This window comes from Eptatretus burgeri, chromosome 2 (genome assembly GCF_056783735.1).
Source record: "Eptatretus burgeri isolate ZD-2024b chromosome 2, Ebu_testis_v1, whole genome shotgun sequence".
NCBI lineage: Eukaryota > Metazoa > Chordata > Myxini > Myxiniformes > Myxinidae > Eptatretus > Eptatretus burgeri.
In genome coordinates this window covers 87,298,236-87,315,809 of record NC_140962.1, presented here as the reverse complement: position 1 = coordinate 87,315,809, position 17,574 = coordinate 87,298,236, and the positions used below count along the sequence as shown (strand labels likewise).

The following is a 17,574-nucleotide window of genomic DNA, read 5'->3' as shown; positions in this document are numbered from 1 at the left end:
GCCCACTACCAACCCTTTACGTGAAGCAAGATGAGGGTTCAATGGGGGAAAAGACGAAGCGAAGCGGGAGAACAGTTCAACAATAAAGCACATTTATTCGCGGCACACGGGAAGCACACAAATACAATTCCACCAAATGCACACAAAAAAAAAGAAAACACAATTCCATTTACACAAAAAGCAAATATAAAAGCGAAAACAATGCAGAGCTAATACCGACTACCGAGCACACGGCAACACTTATACAATTCTACTTCACAGACGGCGCCGACAACACATACCCAAAACCAAGGAAAAGAAATACCCTCAAGAATGAGGCAGGCCTGAGGCCGAGACCGGGTCGGGCCTACCCGTCTGGTGATGAGACGCGGAGCGGCGATGGCCCCGCAACCCGCGGGCCTCGTGGACGGTGTCTGGTAGGGGGTGGGAACGGGGCCCCCTTGGTCGCACTATCTCAGCGCGGGGGGGAACAGGAGGGGGTTGCTGATGCTCGGGGTATAGAGGATCTTTATTACCCCTGGTGTGCGTCTCCACCTCGGCCAGGTCGCGCTGCCGGCCTCCCTCGGGCGTGCAGCTCCTGGCACCGACGCGAGCACCCCCTCGTCCGACTCTCTTCAGCTTCTCCAGCCACTGCAGGCTTCGGGCTCCAGACTTCCACACTCGTCCCCTCCGTTCCGACTCCTTCTCGTTCTCGTTCTCCTTTTCCTTTTTCTGACTGACGAACACCGTCCTTTTATCCCCCCGTAACTTCGCCTTTGACCCCCTCCCTTTGACCTTTCACCTCGCTCCCCATTGGCCCGAGAAAAAGTGGGCGTGAAGGCTTTTTGATCCACAAATTTGCATATATCGATCGCCCTGGGGGCGGGGCCAATTCGCCCCTCGCTCACCGATTGGACGGCAAAAAGTGGGCGTGTGTCATTTTTGATCCGTTTTTGAAGCACAAAATCCGTGATTTTGTACACGCTGTTCAACGTGCGCCCTGCACGAGTCCAACACCGGTACCCACAGCGGGGCACGAACGGTGGCGATGCTACGGTTGCGAGGTGTGACGTGAAGGTCGTGGCGGTTGTGGTGAAGCGGTGGTTGTGGTCGGTGGTTGATGTTGTGGTTGTGATGGTAATCATGGCGGTTGGTCCAAAATAAAGATAGTAAAAGAAAAACGGCTATCCTGAAGAGTCGCAGCACGTATAAATGACATGTATTCCCACTAGACAACGGGTTTGGGCCTAACTACACATGCACTTACCGAGATACCTCACCTAAGGGACCTGAATGGTGGTTTGCGAATCTGGTAACCACAACAATATATATATATATATATATTGCAAAAGACTGTGAAGCAACCTATTCATTCAAGTTGTGTAAGTGGAGCACACAGCAGGCTCAGTCCCGTTACTTTTTAGACGGACCTCATATGTTCAAATAGCTTTTACAAACTCTTCTCTCTCTGTTTAGGGTAAGGTGTCTTCAGTGGTGTCCTTGAGAAGACTGGCATTGTCTCATTTAGAAATGGCTTGGCTAAGGTGTCCATCCAATTCTTCTGCAAATCTGACTGGGCTGGCAAAGAAGAAGAAGGGTTGGGGGCCGTGGTGCATTTCCCTGCCAACAGTGAGATGGCTTTCCTCTCCCTGCAGCTGGCAGTTGAAACTTAGAAGACAACCATTGGTTAGTTGTTTTTCGACACAGTTGCAGAGGACAGTGATTGGCCTGTGATTTTTCAGCACTGAAGGTGCTGATTGGCTCGCCGCTTTGGTGCAGAAGATGGCCATTGCCTTGGTGCAGAAAAAACTAGTGCTGGGACTCGGGAGGCAAAACTTGGTTTTGATCAGTCTAGGTAATTTTGGAAAAAATTTCAGGTTCCACATCGCCTCAGAACTCGGATAAGTTTGCAATAATATATATTTTTTAACCTTTGAAAAAAATTAAGTTTGAAATTGCTGCAGAAATCCACCCTTTTCCACTTCTGCTACACTTGAGCTGTTTATATCGCCCATACCTGCTTTTCATATTTTCTTGTTCGCGGCAGGGACAGACAGTGCATCTCGAGTAGCATCATTTTACCTTTGGTTTCATAATATGTGAATATAATATGATTCACTTTGGTTTATCTTTTGGAGTTTCTGGTACAGGGTTTCTCGGCAGGGGTTTGAGAGGTTTTGCGGTTGCGGTTTAATCATTGTCATGTCAGATTGGATCTGTGACTTGCTGCAGGTACCATGTAAACCTGTATGACCAAACAAACTCTCCTATGAGGTTTTCTGGTGAGGAGGGTTTATGGATATGGACACCCAGCATGATTAAAAACAAAACCTGTCAAAGGGTGGAGGAGCTTCTTGTGAGCCAGCAGCCATCCATAACTGGTGCCCAACTTTGTCTGTAGATGTCCTCCTGCAGTTGTGTTGCCTCTTTCTCGTAGGTTGGTAGTAGGATTTGCATTATTGCCACGTAAAACACTTCATTCCACAAAAACGCAAATATAACTAAAAACCCACTCTGTTGGGAGTACCTCCTGTGCTGCTGCCCTTCGCAGGGCAGCTGGCAGGATAACAGGATTGGGCTAAACTCTTCGGGACCACCATTCTTTAATGATGGGAGGAAAAGCACAGGGTTACCTTCCTGGGTCGGGATGTGGTGGTGTGTGTTGGGTTAACCTGAGATGGTCCCTTCAGGTAGATGCTTGGAATGGCCTCACTCGAAGAGAGGATAATCACTTGTTTCTGCTATCATCTGAACTCCAGTGTTTGAACACCAGTATTGCAGCACTTTCTGAGTTTCGGAGATCGGACGGTGGTGAGATAATGGTGGGTGGATACACCTACTTCTGGTCTCGTCGCTCTGATGGTTAGAATGCCCAAAATTGCTGTACTCGTGTCGTTGCATTCAGTTCTGTGCTCTGACTTGTGCACAGGCATCATTCCAACTGACTGGCAGAAGGGCCTTGTTGTCCCTCTCTGGAAAGGAAAGGGTGATCGCCAGGACTGCAGCGACCACCGAGTGGTGACGCTGCTCTCGGTGACAGGCAAGGTCATTGCTCGGATAACTATTGATAGGGTTTGCCACCATCTGCTTGAACACCAGCACCCAGAGCAGTCGATCTTTATGCCAAAGAGGTTAACGATTCACCGTACGCTTCCTCCTTGGGTCCTCGCTCAATGCAAGCAAGAGTTTTGACATGAGCTCACTGCCTCTGGGGCATTCCATGTCAAGTGTACACACCCTCCCGCCACTAATACCTCATTTTCTCCCCATATGTTGGTCATTTATTCACTTGGGTGAAAAAACTCAAAATACCAACTTTTACACCAGTGGGCCCATTTTAGCCCCCCCCCCAAATTTGGGTGCCCCCGTTGCCCCACAATCTTCCAGAGGCCATATCACAGGTTGTAGTGGTCCGATTTGGCTGATCTTGGAATTAAAATGCTCGTAAATCCGAGATCTTTCGAATCGCGTAAAGTAAAACCATTCCGAAACAGTAATTCAAAAAGTTATAGTTTGGGGCGCCATTTGACCTTGGGTCCCCGCTCCCCAGCCAAACCGATGGTCCTGATTTTTTTTCGTGTGGGAATACCCCTTCATATACTCCAACACCTCAGCATAAATTAAAATGGGATCTCAATGGGTTCAAGTGTGATGATGGTTTTATTGTTCGGGGACTCGGGTGATGGACACACAATACGCCACAATACATAGCACAATATTTTAACACAAGATTTCCAATACACTATATCAGTATATTGTACATACATTTTCCACATGCACATGCAGGAACTGGAAGCGATACTAGTACGAGTAAGATTTTTTTCCTAGCATATTGTAGTAAAGATTTTTTGCCAACCAATGTTTTATTTGACAGCTGTTTCTTTTTTACTGATTGTGTAGGTTCTACCTGTAGCAGTTTTTGGTTCTATGGAAAGAAATGTATCAGAAATGTCTAAAATGCAGTGATCTTCAATGTCAAGAAAAAAAAAAACTATTTGCGAGCCCGTTTGGATGAAGAAAATTCACTTTCACTTCATGAGTGTCCTGAAAGGCTTCCATGATGCACGCAAGCCACCTTTTTCCATCATAGTGCACTGTGACATAACCTGAGAGTTTCCCGTTCAAAGTTGGTGTAGATTTTGAAATAGCTGACTCGATACGGTGTTCCTTGCTTAGGCTGAATTCGCGTACTTGAAGAACAGTTTCAGAAATAGGGATGAAAGCATGAAGTTTTTGAGTTCCAGCTATGGTTTTGGTCGTTTTTAACCTTTCTTCCAGATTTCGTTCTTCCTCGTCATACGCCTCTTGGATCCCGTAACCGAACTTCATTTCATTCAAACCATTTTCAGCAAAGGTGAAAAGATCTTTTGGCGATATAATTTGACTCGAAAGGTCTACTCAGGCTCTCACATGTTGCTTCTCGTTTGACTGTACCTCCCACGCCATCTGAAGGGCCCTTGCCATGACTTGTGGCAAAAATTGCCATTCTGCGTCAATACCATACTCTGATTTGTGACGACATAGGTTTATGAAGGCTTTGCAATTCTTATATTGGCCAGCGCAACCGTCTGAGAAATAGTAAAGTTTCTTTACATTTCCAAAGCTAGATTTCAAGTGTTCAATGAGCATTCTTTGGAAGAGGTGGACTGAGACAACGTCGTGAGTATTGCATTCTGATATAATCGTGAACGAATCGTGGTTTAATTTGCCATCGTCTGATTTGAAATAGTAAACCCAGGGGTGAATTGTCGCGTGAGAGCAGTTCCAATGGAATCCTTGGGCCGCATCTTATATGACAAACGAATAGTTCTCTGAGAAGTCTCCAATAATGACAAATTCTCCTTCACCGATTTCGTTTTTCTTATTTTTCAGAAACTGGGATTGGGCCTTGGCAATGAAGTCGTGTCTCACTAATTTCACCGCTCGTTCACAAAATTGATCAATGAATTCTTCCAAAGGCAGGACCATGGAGCTCAGTTCAGATCTGTCGTTGGATGTCCAGCGTTTAAACTGAATTTCATCAATATCCTCAAGTTCATAAGCACTCAGTAGCTCGGTTTTGAAGTCTTCAATTGATGGGCGACTTTCACAAGTTCTGAAATAAATACCAGTTGTTCTGGGTTACAAACTATGCATGCTATCACATGATGATAGCTGGGAGGTTTGGCTATCTGTGGCATTTTGGAACTAAACATCATGAGTTTCACATTTTGATGTATCGTACATACACATACACTGTGTGTACCGCCTGAACCGGCCAGGACACACTCCGAGGGACGGAGCATGGCGAACTTTGCGAATCCAACTTTCAAGCCAGGGTTCTTCTCTTTGAATTTCTGAAACAGTTCCTTGAGATTGTTTAGCACCAGGCGCTTTTGAATTTTGACTTTTCCATATTCATTCCTGACCACCACACAGTCCTTTTATCCTGGCATTATTCGGCTGACTTCATCACTTTGGTAAAATTCAGTTATGGCGGATTTGACTTCGTCAGGCAATATTTTACCCTGTTTGGGATTTGGACATGATAGCATACCATTTTCTTTCTCTAAATTTTTGGCTTGCACAGCCATTCTTTGGGAGCAACTGAATTCACTCATCTCTGATGCTCATATTCCTAGCAAATATTGTCGGTATACGTATTTGCTCTGAACGGCTCGAAACAACGTATTTTTCTTTCAGGCTTTTGATCACCTCTGGCATGCAGTTTTCATCACATTTTGACTCTGTATTTTGTGTTTTCTCCACAGTGCTTGGTCCAGCAACTAGTTCTAATTTCTTTCGCACAGAATCTTCCACTTTACTTCGCTTTTCAGGAACGTGCCCTGGGTTCCTTTCCGCCTTTCGTTTGTCAAATTGGCTTTCGCCTATCATCGATAACGACTGGTTTAAGAGGTCAACTTCTGCTTCTCACTCAAAAACCTCCTCGTCCTCATCTGTCGAAATAGATTCTGCAATGCCTTCTATAGTACCTTCTGATGATAATTTCAAACAAGTCGAAGATGATTCTTCAATACGCACTGGTGACAACTGAGTTTTTTTTCTGCATGAAGTACAAAGTCTGTCATGTTTTTTTCACCTTTGAAGAAAATTTAATCAACATATCATTTGACACATTGCGAAGATCTTTTCGTCGTTTAGTTTTATGGCAGCTGAACGGATCGCAACAGTATTGTCGGAACTCCTTTCGATCCTCAATCGCCATGCTTACTGTAAAATATGCAAAAACTGAGATTAGCCCATTTATAACTTAATTTGATGATGGTTATACCAAAAATGTACACTTGAAAATCAATAGACGCAATAGGCAGAATTTTTTTCCGCAAATGATGCATTATATATATATATATATATATATATATATATATATATATATATATATATATATATATATATATATATATATATATATATATATATATATATATATACACACAGTGGTACCCACAGAATCCGAATTTAATTCATTCCAGGAGGCTGTTGGATTGCATAAAGTTCGGATTCCAAAACTATTTTCCCAATAAGAAATAATGGAAAGTGAATTAATCCGTTCCTAGACCCCAAGAAAACTCACTTTCAAGACACTTTCAACTGAAATTGCCCATGTTTAAGGTAAAATAAGATGAGTAAATCACCTTTTCTGGGTCATGAATCTTCTTCCAAGCCTGGGGGATAAGCAGGAGCGTTATCGCTTCTTCCATCAGGTCTGGATGCAGCTCCGGCCTATCAGTGGCCATTGGGATCCAAAACGTAAACTGTTCAGCCTGGTGGAGGTATGTAATTAACCATGAAGCACCAAATGGTGTTTTATATCCCAGTACACTCTGTGGTGACGCAAACGTGCCGTTTTCACTGCACGGTTCCATGAGAGAGAATCAAGAGGTGAAGCGATTGGGTGACGCAGCATGACGTCACTACCATGCTCGCGAAAAAAACGTTGAGTTAGTTAAAGCCGATTCGTCAGAGGGTTCATTGAATGAGTTCGCTTCACGACGGGTTTTCGTGCTTTTATCGCTTCTTTATTTTTCAGAATCGTACACACGGTCGATTTCGGCAGCTCGAACATGGCAGTGAGATCAAACACACGTGTACCGCTCTCATGCTTAGCAATAAGTTCTTTCTTCAACTCTATTGTAGTTCTCACGGACTTCCTCTTACTCCGATTTGCTTCACTGCTCTTCTTGGGTGCCATGGTGCATGCACGAGGGTGATAATTGAAAAAAAAAAAAAAAAACCAGCACAAATCAAGGTGAAAACACGAGGTAAAGTAGCGATCGACACGAGAGATGCTTTCACAAGTACAGTATTTCCACCGACGAACTGAATGAACAAAGCGCGAAGATGCGGGTCGAACAGGCGGGGGAGACTCACGTGAACAAACATGAACGCTACGTTGTGTTCGGTTTTTGAAAATGTGTTCGGTTTTTGGGCAAAATTTTCTCAAAAAAATTGTTCGGATTCCAATTTGTTCAAACAATGGGGCGTTTGGATTCTGGGGGCACCACGGTATATATATGTATATGCTAATGTATGTATATATATATATATATATATATATATATATATATATATATATATGTATATGCTAATGTATGTATATATATATATATATATATATATATATATATATATATATATTGTTGTGGATTCTCGCCACTCCGGCGTGCGGTCGGCCACCTTTATCCCGATTGCGGCCGCGCGCGCCCACCGACCGTGGCAATCCAGTCGCAGCTTTCAGATCGACGCCGAAATCCAGCTACGGTTGTGCTTTTAACCACACCATAAGCCAGCCAACTTTTCTGTCCACGCGCTACAGGGTCGATCGCCGAATTGTCTATGTACCTAATTATTCGCATGGACAAAAATGCCAGGATCCTACACCTCAACGAAGCCTGCATGGAAACGAGCCGCCTTAAGCAGCTCGTTCCGTTTGCGATTGCCGAGCGGCTTATTATCGCCAAGCCCCGATGGACCCGATTGTCTTATCGGTGTTAAAAACCAGCTAATATTCCGAATGCAATTACGGCAGTTCAATGGAGGAAGGGACGCAATGGGCAGGTGAATATTCAAACAATAGGGAACATTTATTTCCAATGCACATATGCAAGCAAGACAATGAATGGGGGTAGGGGACAAGACACGAGCAAGAAAACCTACAGCTGTTATCTATTTATTTTCTACATGCACTTAGTCAGTTCACTACTTAAGGACAAGGCGCCACAGACTTCCATGCAAAAACCCCAGAAAAGAAAGAAGAGAACTGGGCTCGTAAGCCTTTAATGTTCCTCGGAGCTGGGATGACCGAAGGAGCTCCGCGAGGCCATGCAGGTTACCTTCATCACCCTTGAGGCGACTCGATGGTCTTTTCGTCGGCGACCCTCCGTATGTCTCGGTTGTCCAAGCGGCAGCTGTTGTAACGGCGGTTCAGTTGGTCCAGGGCCTAGCAGTCCGGTCTGGTCAACCGGGCCTGGCCAACGACGCTTCAGAGGAGTGAACGGGCCTTGCTCTTTTTGAGTTGATGCTCTTGAAGAGTCCGTTCACTCCTCAGCGTCGCTCGGACCGTTATGTAGCTGGCTGGCGACTTCTCTCCGGCTGCAACTCGACCAACTCCGACCAACTCTGGCGCTCTCCACAACGACTCCACCGGACTCCACACTCCACTGCAGGCTCGGCTCTCTGGACTGTAACGGCCCAGCCCAACTCTTCTTCTCGGCATTTCAGCCCGGCCTTTTATCGGGTTCGGGGGGGGGGCACTTGCTCTTTCACCTTCGACCCTTCACCCCCGGCTGGCTCTGCCCCTTTCGTCGTTTTGATCCGTTTTGCAACTCCTGCGCAGACGTGTTTGAGATCACTCTCATAATGCGGCCGTGTTTGAAAACGCCCTGCCGCTGCGAGGATGCCATCGTGTTCGCCTGTGGAGATGTTGGTTGTTGGGGATGTTGTTGCTGGTGAAAAGATGGCGGCGCCGTGGAGATGATGGTGAGGAGATGTTGTTTGTTGAAATGTTGTTTGTTTTAAAATAAAGATAGAAAAAGAATAACGGCTAACTCAAAGATGCACAGCCCGGCACACGAATAAATCCCGTTAGACATTGGTGGGGAAATCCAACCTGGAACACACACTTATCAACATGACTGATCTTCGGGGAACCTGAATGGTGTTCTGTGAATTTCCACAACCGTAACAATATATAATAATAGTCCAGAGTTGATGATTGTCAATTTCAGACATAAAATCGCCTGCCAGCAGGTGACGTCATTGGAACGATGACTGCAAACGTCGCCCAATGTCGAATCAAGAATTGGTGATATGTGGACCCGAACAATAAAACCATCATCACACTTGAACCCATTGAGATCCCATTTTAATTTATGCTGAGGTGTTGGAGTATATGAAGGGGTGTTCTCACACGAAAAAAATCGGGATCATTGGTTTGGCTGGGGGGCGGGGGCCCAAGGTCAAAGGGCGCCCCAAACTATAACTTTTTGAATTACTGTTTCGGAGTGATTTTACTTTACGCAATTCAAAAGATCTCGCTTTTATGAACATTTTGATACCAAGATCATCCAAATCGGACCACTACAACCTATGATATGGCCACTGGAAGATTGTGGGTCAACCGGGGGTGCCTAAATTTTGGGGGGGCTAAAATGGGCCCCCAGGTTTGAAAATTGACGCATAATGTTTTACCGTAGATACAGACACTTGCACAAAAAATGAGTGAAATCTGAGACGATGTGTCAAAATTTCGCTGAAAAATGTGTACACTTGACATGGAACTGTTCATCTCCACAAAGCATTCAATTCAGTCAGTCGGGATGCCGTCTGGAAGGTTCTCGGGCTTCGTGGGGTGCCACCAAAGCTGATCAATCTCATTTCCGAACAATACTCTGTTACTGAGAGTGCTGTTTGGTGTGGTAGTTCCATTTTTAACTGATTTATTTTTTGATGTTACTCGAGTTTGTCAGTGGTGTGTCCTGGTCCCCATACTTTTCAGTGCTTGTATGGTCTGGTTTCTGGGGAGAATGTCGGAGAGATCAAGCTGCGCTGCCTCCTTTGGGAATGTCAAGATCTCTGACCTTGATTTCACAGATGATGCAGTCATCTTTGTGGAGACTGTGGATATCTTTATGGGGGCCCTCCATGTGTTGAATGAGGAGTCAGAGTTGCTGGGATTATGGGTTTCCTCAGTCAAAACTAAGATCCAGGCTTTCAAGGACATCTTGGATGCTGCCGTCTTGTCTTTTCCTGTTTGTGGCAATGATATTGAGGTCACAGAGATTCACTTACCTTGGCAGTGATTTTCATGTTTTCTGCATGTTGAGCCAGAAGTCAATAGACGTTTGGGTCAGGCCTGGGGAGTCATGGGTTCACTCAATCATGGGGTGTGGCACTATCGGTACCTATGCAGTATGGCGAAAGTCCAAGTCTTTAAGTCCTTGGTGCTTCCAATGTTGCTCTGTGGATGTGAGACTTGGACCAAGGATTTGAGACAAACTGAAATCTTTTGGTACAGTCTCATTGGCTATCGCTGGTCAGACTTTGTGTCAAACAAGCATTTGCTCAGAGAGACTGAGACTTGTTTTCTGGATTGTCCCTGAGCATCTGCTGTGGCTGCATGGAAATGTGGCTCGTTTTCCTGATGCTGATCCTTCTCACCAGATTCTTTCAGCAAGGAAGCTTCATGTGGGTAGGAGACCAATGGGCCGACCACATACCTTGTGGTTGCAGCAGGTTCATCGGCATCTCAAGGAGATGGGGATGGCCAGACTGAGGCCCCTGGAGTATGGGCAGAAAGTGGACACAGTAATGAGCTACTCTGGTGCATGCTTATGTACTTGACCTAACCTGGTTTAATTATAATTGGACTCTGAATCCGAGCGTCTCGGACGTCTGTTCTTTCACGCTAAATTGGTGACCCCGACGTGATTCAAATGGATGGACAAGGAGTTGCAAGTGTGCAACCAGTCACCGGGAATGAACAGCCAGCCACTCGTGCCCTTCATGGACGCTCAACCAGCTTCAATTGTGGTAGCGGTTTCGATAAAGGTGCCATAATTCTGGCATAACAATCCTCAACTGTGCTTTATGTAAGTCAAAACCCAATTTGACACCCGAAACATGATCACCGAGTTAACGTGGTTCAAATACATTGTTGGCTCCTCAACAGAGTATGCGACGGAGATGTTATAAAACAACCTCCAAGAATGCCCCGTACACAATGTTGAAGACCGCGCTCATCAAGCGTACATCTCCCTCTTTGCAATGCCGCTTTCAACAGCTTACAGCTGAGGATTTAGGAGATTGAAGACCGACACAAATACTGCGCCACATGCATCAGCTCCTCAGTGACCACCATGCCACCTTCAACCAGTCACTCCTTCATGAGTTGTTCTTGCAACATTTACCACCAAACGTCCACATGATACATGCAGCCAATGCAGAGCTGGCACAACCCACCACTGCGGATGTGGTTGATCATCTCATGGACTGACCGTGGCTGATGTGACAACTCCACCACACCATGTCACACAAATACAGGGTGGGGGCAGAGAAAGCGGAGATTAAAAAAACCGATCTCCACTCTGCCAACATGGTCGCAACTTTTTTTGACTGATCAACTAGCTACTAGGTGTCCTCAAGTTAATGAGACTAGTTGGTTTCAACAAGATGGCATGACGTCTCATACTGCCAGAGTGTCGATGGCCGCCGTACGACTACTTTTTCATAACCACATCATCTGCAGGAAAAGTGACATTACTTGGCCTCCCAGGTCCCCAGACCTGTCAGCATGTGACTTTTTTTTTAAATGGAGACACTTAAATAGCAAAGTGTATGCTTGTGTGGAAGACTAAAGGACACCTGTGCAGAGACGGAGGACATCTCGAGGATGTGATCTTCAAGAAGTAAATGACATCTATCTATAATTCCAGCAGTGTGTGTGTGTGTGTGTGTGTCTGTGTGTGTGTGTCTGTGTGTGTGTGTCTGTGTGTGTGTGTGTCTGTGTGTGTGTGTGTGTCTGTGTGTGTGTGTCTGTGTGTGTGTGTGTCTGTGTGTGTGTGTCTGTGTGTGTGTGTGTGTGACCGCTGTTTCTCGACAACCACTGGTCCGATCTAATTGAAACTTGCCAGGTATATTGCTGGGGGCCTGAGGATGTGCCTTTTCAAGGTTTGATATTAATCGGACAACTGCTTCCCAAGTTATGGCCATTTATTTACCAAACCAATGGGAAGACACGTTGTTGCGTGGGCGTGGCCGATGGGGAAGGGAACCTCAGCCACGTTCCCCATTACGGGTTACAACGTACGGGCTTCTGGAGAGTGATGACTTCGTGTATTCTAATAATTTCTCGATTTCTTATGCGCATTTATAGATAAACACAATGGCCCAACTTATGATCGTTTTCATATTAGACGGTGTATAAATTTCGGGAACATCAGAGTGCTGGTATGCTCTGAACCAGGAAGTAATTTTTTTCTCTCTCTCTTCTCTTCTCTTTTTGTTTTTCCTTGCCACGACATTGCGAAAAGGTAAAATACGTTGGCGCTAATTGAATAATTGGGTGTTAAAACTAAATTGCGAATAATGGTAACTGCGAATAATATCGAACTTCCGGGTCACGCACGCACGGGCACGCGAGAGCGAAGAAACGGCCTGTGTGGTTTATTTATTATTATTATTATTATTATTATTATTATTATTATTATTTATTTATTTATTTATTTTACGGGCACGTACTAGTATTTGTAATTTGGCAAATACAAAATAATTATTTAATTACTTAGTTTTAAAAATCACCCATTTCTTTGCCCCACCCTGTAAAATCTGAAATGGCATACCTTAAGCTCGTCCTGGAGCTCCACACTATGACACCAGTCATGCCCATCTTCGTGTATCCCTTCTCGGGACAGAAAGAAACACTGTGCCTTGCTCTACCATTCACCTTCACCTGCCATTTGGTGTTGGTACCATGTGATTTTCGGTGCTAATGCTAGTCATTGCAAAGATCCATGTTCGTACCGCCTGAAGGGAAACAGCGATTTCCCAACTCTTGACAACGAGTGCACCTGAGTCATACGTCAGTCCTCTTCTCTTCCTCGTGGCTCATACCAGTGGACTTCGTTTTCTTGTGGATACAGGGGCAGACGTGAGCATTGTGCTGCCGTCTGCTGCTGAACAGAAAAATCGACAGGAATATTCATTACATGCCGCTAACAGCAGTGCTATTGCTACCTTTGGAGAATGTCTTCTTCAGTTTGACTTGGGTTTACGTTGCCCATTTCCTTGGGTATTTACTATTGCCAACACCAGATACTCTATCCTCGGTGCGGATTATTTTTACGTCATTTCAATCTCTCTCAAAGATGTCACACATCACCGTCTATTGCAGGGGTCGGGAACGTTTTTGACTCAGAGAGCCATTAAAGCAAAATATTTGGAAATCTATTTCAGTGAGAGCCATATAATATATTTTAAGACTGAATTCAACTAAATGTGAGTATAATAAGCCTCTGAATTTATTCTTTTAAATAATGTTGTTATAATACTCACCATTAATGGGACTTCTGGTGCTGCATGGATTTGCTGATGGCTTTGTAGTCTGGTTGATACTTGGTGAGGTTAAGCTTCATGCAAGCGTTGAGGCTTTCATCCGTTAGACGTGATCGTAGGTTGGACTTGATGTTTTTAAGATGTGAGAATGACTGCTCACATGCATACGTAGATCCAAACAAGGTCAATACAGCAATACTCACACGCTGCAGTGTGAGGTATGTGACAGGACGCGTTCCAAGTTTTGATAATCAGCTCGTCTTCGGGTTGAAGTTTTTTCATTTCTGTCCACATGTGCTTGCTCGCCAACTCTGCTTTCTGTCGTGCGATTCTTTCCAAATCTTCATTCAGTGACTTGAACTTATTCACCCACATGTCTGAGGCCTTCAGGTCAGCCACTTCTGCTTCAAAATCTCTGACGGAGACACCAGGAGTGTAACTCAGGTCGGCTGTGTTCAGTGAACACTCGTTTGGATGGGTGATGAACTTAAAAAGACGAGTGTGCTCACGAAATTCTCCAAAGCGTGCTTTGAATGACTGTCGGAGACTGGATGTGAAGCCAGCTAACTGGTGGAGATCAAAGTTTTGAGTGGGCTCACTTGCTGTGCATGCATCTTTAAATTGTCTCAGTTTTTCAAAATGGAGTAAACGACCTGTTTCAAGATCCATGATAAAGAGCTCCAGCTTGTTTTCAAAAGCAAACACGGCTTGTTGAAGGGATAACACTGTATTTCCAATGCCTTGCATTTTCACGTTGAGCTCGTTCAGATGTTCAGTCAGATCCACGAGATAGTAAAACTTGAGGAGCCACTCAGTTTCGGCTTGCTCAGGATGCTCAATCCCTTTCATTTCAAGGAAAGTCCGGATTTCGTTCAGGCAAGCCGCAAAACGGCTAAGCACCTTCCCTCTTAACAACCAACGCACATTGCTGTGCAAAAGCAGACCGTGATAGTTATTTCCAACTTCATCCAGCAGTGTTTTAAACTGGCGAGCATTTAAGGCTCGGGCAACAATAAAGTTGATCACACGAATGACCAGCGACATCACTTCGCCAAGCTGCCCATCACACATCTGAGCACAAAGTGCCTCCTGGTGTAGAATGCAATGGAAACTTAGGATGGGTCTATTTTCATGTTCACAGAGAAGCGCCACAAATCCTTTGTTTTTCCCCACCATACACGGAGCACCATCAGTACACACCGAGATAAGTTTATCCATTCGTAGATTTTTTTCTTGAGCGAACTCCATGAAAGACTTGAATAAATACTCACCTCTTGTGGACCCTTTTATTGGCAGAACAGCAAGACTTTCTTCGCGCAGTGCATCACCAGCAGCATATCTTGCAATCACACTGAACTGCGACAAATGGCTTACGTCTGTTGACTCATCCAAAGCCAGGGAAAAGAACGGCGCTGTATTTATGTCCTTCACTTGCGTTTCCTCCACTTGGTTTGCCATCATGATGGTACGATCATGAACAGTTCTTGCCGACAGAGGCATGTCTTGTATCCGTTTGATTATCTTGTCTTTGTTCGGAAGATCATCAAAAAGTTCATTGGCGACATCCAGCATGAACGTTTTTGCATACTCGCCATCTGTGAATGGTTTTCCGTTCCTCACTATTGCTAAAGATCCAGCAAAGCTGGCGGAATTATGGTCACCTTGCCGGGTCCATACGCGGAGTTGCTGCTGGCTGGCTTGCACCCTGCTCAGTAGCTCTTGGCACGCTTTCTTTCTGCTGTCTCCCACAGGGTATTTTGATGCAAGGGTAGCATGGCGCGTGTCGAAGTGCTGCTTTATATTCGACCGTTTCATCGATGCAATTTTGTCATTGCAAATTAGACACACCACAGAACCTGCTCTCTCCACAAAGGCGAATTCTTTGGCCCATTCGTCCTGAAATGTACGATACTCCTCATCTTTTTTTCTTTTCGCCATCTTCTTCGTCGAAGGGTTAGCGTTGAGCAAATGAGAGAGAGGGAGATGTTGACCCAAGTGAGTCTGGCTGGCCTGCGCACGGGCTGACATACTCGAGAGGTGCGGCGCGGCCGGCCGACTCTGGGATGCTGTCGCCTCAGCGGTGGCGCGTGATTGGTCGAGATGAATTCCGTGACGCGTCTCGGCGGCGGCACGGCATTGGAGGAACCGAAATCACGAGTCGCCTCAGCGGTGGCGCGTGATTGGTCGAGATGAATTCCGTGACGCGTCTCGGCGGCGGCACGTCATTGGAGGAACCGAAATCGCTACTCGCGTCGGCCGCATGACTGGACGAAACAAAACCGCTTCAGACAATTCGGAGGTGTTTTTTCTTCTCTCCTTCTGCCAAGTTCAGCCCTGCACGTGAATGAAGCACGACACCATTCAAACTATAGGTAAAGCTTCTGCGAGAAATATTGGGCTTTCCAAGTTTCAAACTCCAATTTTATCTGCGAGCCAGATGCAATCATCAAAAGAGCCATACCTGGCTCGCGAGCCACACGTTCCCGACCCCTTGTCTATTGGATGCCTCAACACATCTTGGTGTTCTCGGTAAAGCAACCACCTTGTCGCTTAATATCATGTCTACCATCCACTTGCACGTGCCATTTTCAGAAAGTACTTCATGACTTCCCGTCCATAAATGCCTAATTGGCGATAATTCATCCCATCGAGAACATGGGACCTGCTGTTTCCGTGTGTGTTCACTGACTTGCACCCGCAAAATTATGTATCGCCTGCCAGGAGTTTGACTATATGTTACAGTTGTGGTTGAAAACTCTGAAGAGGTTGCTGTGCATACGGCATGTGGTTGTTGGAAGGGGAATTTGGGAAACTGGTAGGAGCCGAGCATACAGAGCCTGGTAGGACAACCTCCAACTTGCTACGTGGGCAACTGTTGCAAAATTGGACCATGAGCAGAGATGGATGTGGAGGTCTGGGTTGCCAAGGTTTGCAATCGGTTTGTTTGGCCTCTTTTTCTAGTTGAGAATTACTGACAGCGAGATTTAGAGTGGGGGATTCTGTGGATTGGGCCAGAAAGACTGCCTTTATTTGGAAAGTGAATGACCTGTGTGACTGAAGCGCCTGTTAATGCCCACAGCCTTTGCTGTACCTGCTAGTGCTGGCTGAAGTCCTGGTATGGATTGGAAATGGTGATACGTAGTAGTTTGATGGAGAATCACGTGGAGCCATTACATGATTTGATCGACACTAATTTGGATGTTTTCTCCCTTTCACCCGACGATGTTGGGCAATACGAGCCTTGTCAGGAATCAAATGAATTATGACGACGTCCAGCCTGTTCGACAGCCAGCAGAGAGTCTGCTTCTTGCCAAGAGGGAGGAGGCCGAGGAACAGGTGCAAATTATGCCGAACACAGATGCACTTGCAACATCAACTAGTCCTTGGATGTCATCCATTGTGCTGGTGAAAAAGAAGGATGGAACTTTTTGGTTCTGTGTGGTTTGTTGCCAAGTCAATGTGACACTTAAGGACTCGTACTCTGCCACAGATTGATTCCCTCAATGTGATTTCAGGCTCAAAATGTATGTGTTTTAAACGCCTCTGCAGTCGAATGCTTTTTGAAAAGCGAAAAAATATTGAACGGATATTCCCGAAGGTTGTTTTGCAAGTCTTGTGAGATGTTGCTGTGGTTTGCACTCCTACCAAAATGTGACTACACAGACGAAACCGTATTGTATTCGATCTCCCAACTGATGTTGTATGATGTTTCATCTAGAACTGTGTTAGCCAGCAACACACAAATTTTTCATAACTTATAACAGCGACCAAGATTCAGTAACTCGGCGCCTTGTATTAAAAAATGAGCGTTTTAGTCCACCTTTTACATTCGTCGTCGTCATCATCATCTCATGTGTCCACCTTGCCTTCCTCACCACATGGGTTTTTGTCACTGTAACTGCAAGATGCCGCCAATGCTAAATGCAAATGCAGGCACAAATCGATCCCTCTGCCAACCATTCTTTCCATGTTCCATTCTGTTATATTACAAAAGGACATTCTTCTCCCATAGCCAGCCAAGCTAATGGTCTTGCACACCTCAGG

General features: G+C 45.3%; 1 protein-coding gene across 9 annotated transcripts in view; it reads left to right on the top strand.

Annotated features, from left to right (window-relative positions):
• The window catches only part of MAX (MYC associated transcriptional regulator X), a 97,935-nt gene that overhangs the window by 23,382 nt on the left and 56,979 nt on the right, over window positions 1–17,574 (top strand). Inside the window, exon 1 of one of the 9 annotated variants that reach the window (XM_085870196.1) lies at window positions 16,738–16,866. The exons of the other annotated variants lie outside the window; for them this stretch is intronic. Coding sequence (XP_085726322.1) covers window positions 16,753–16,866 — 114 coding nt within the window. The 5' untranslated portion in view covers window positions 16,738–16,752. Of the gene's footprint in view, window positions 1–16,737; window positions 16,867–17,574 lie in introns of those variants that run through there. 9 annotated transcript variants of the gene reach the window in all.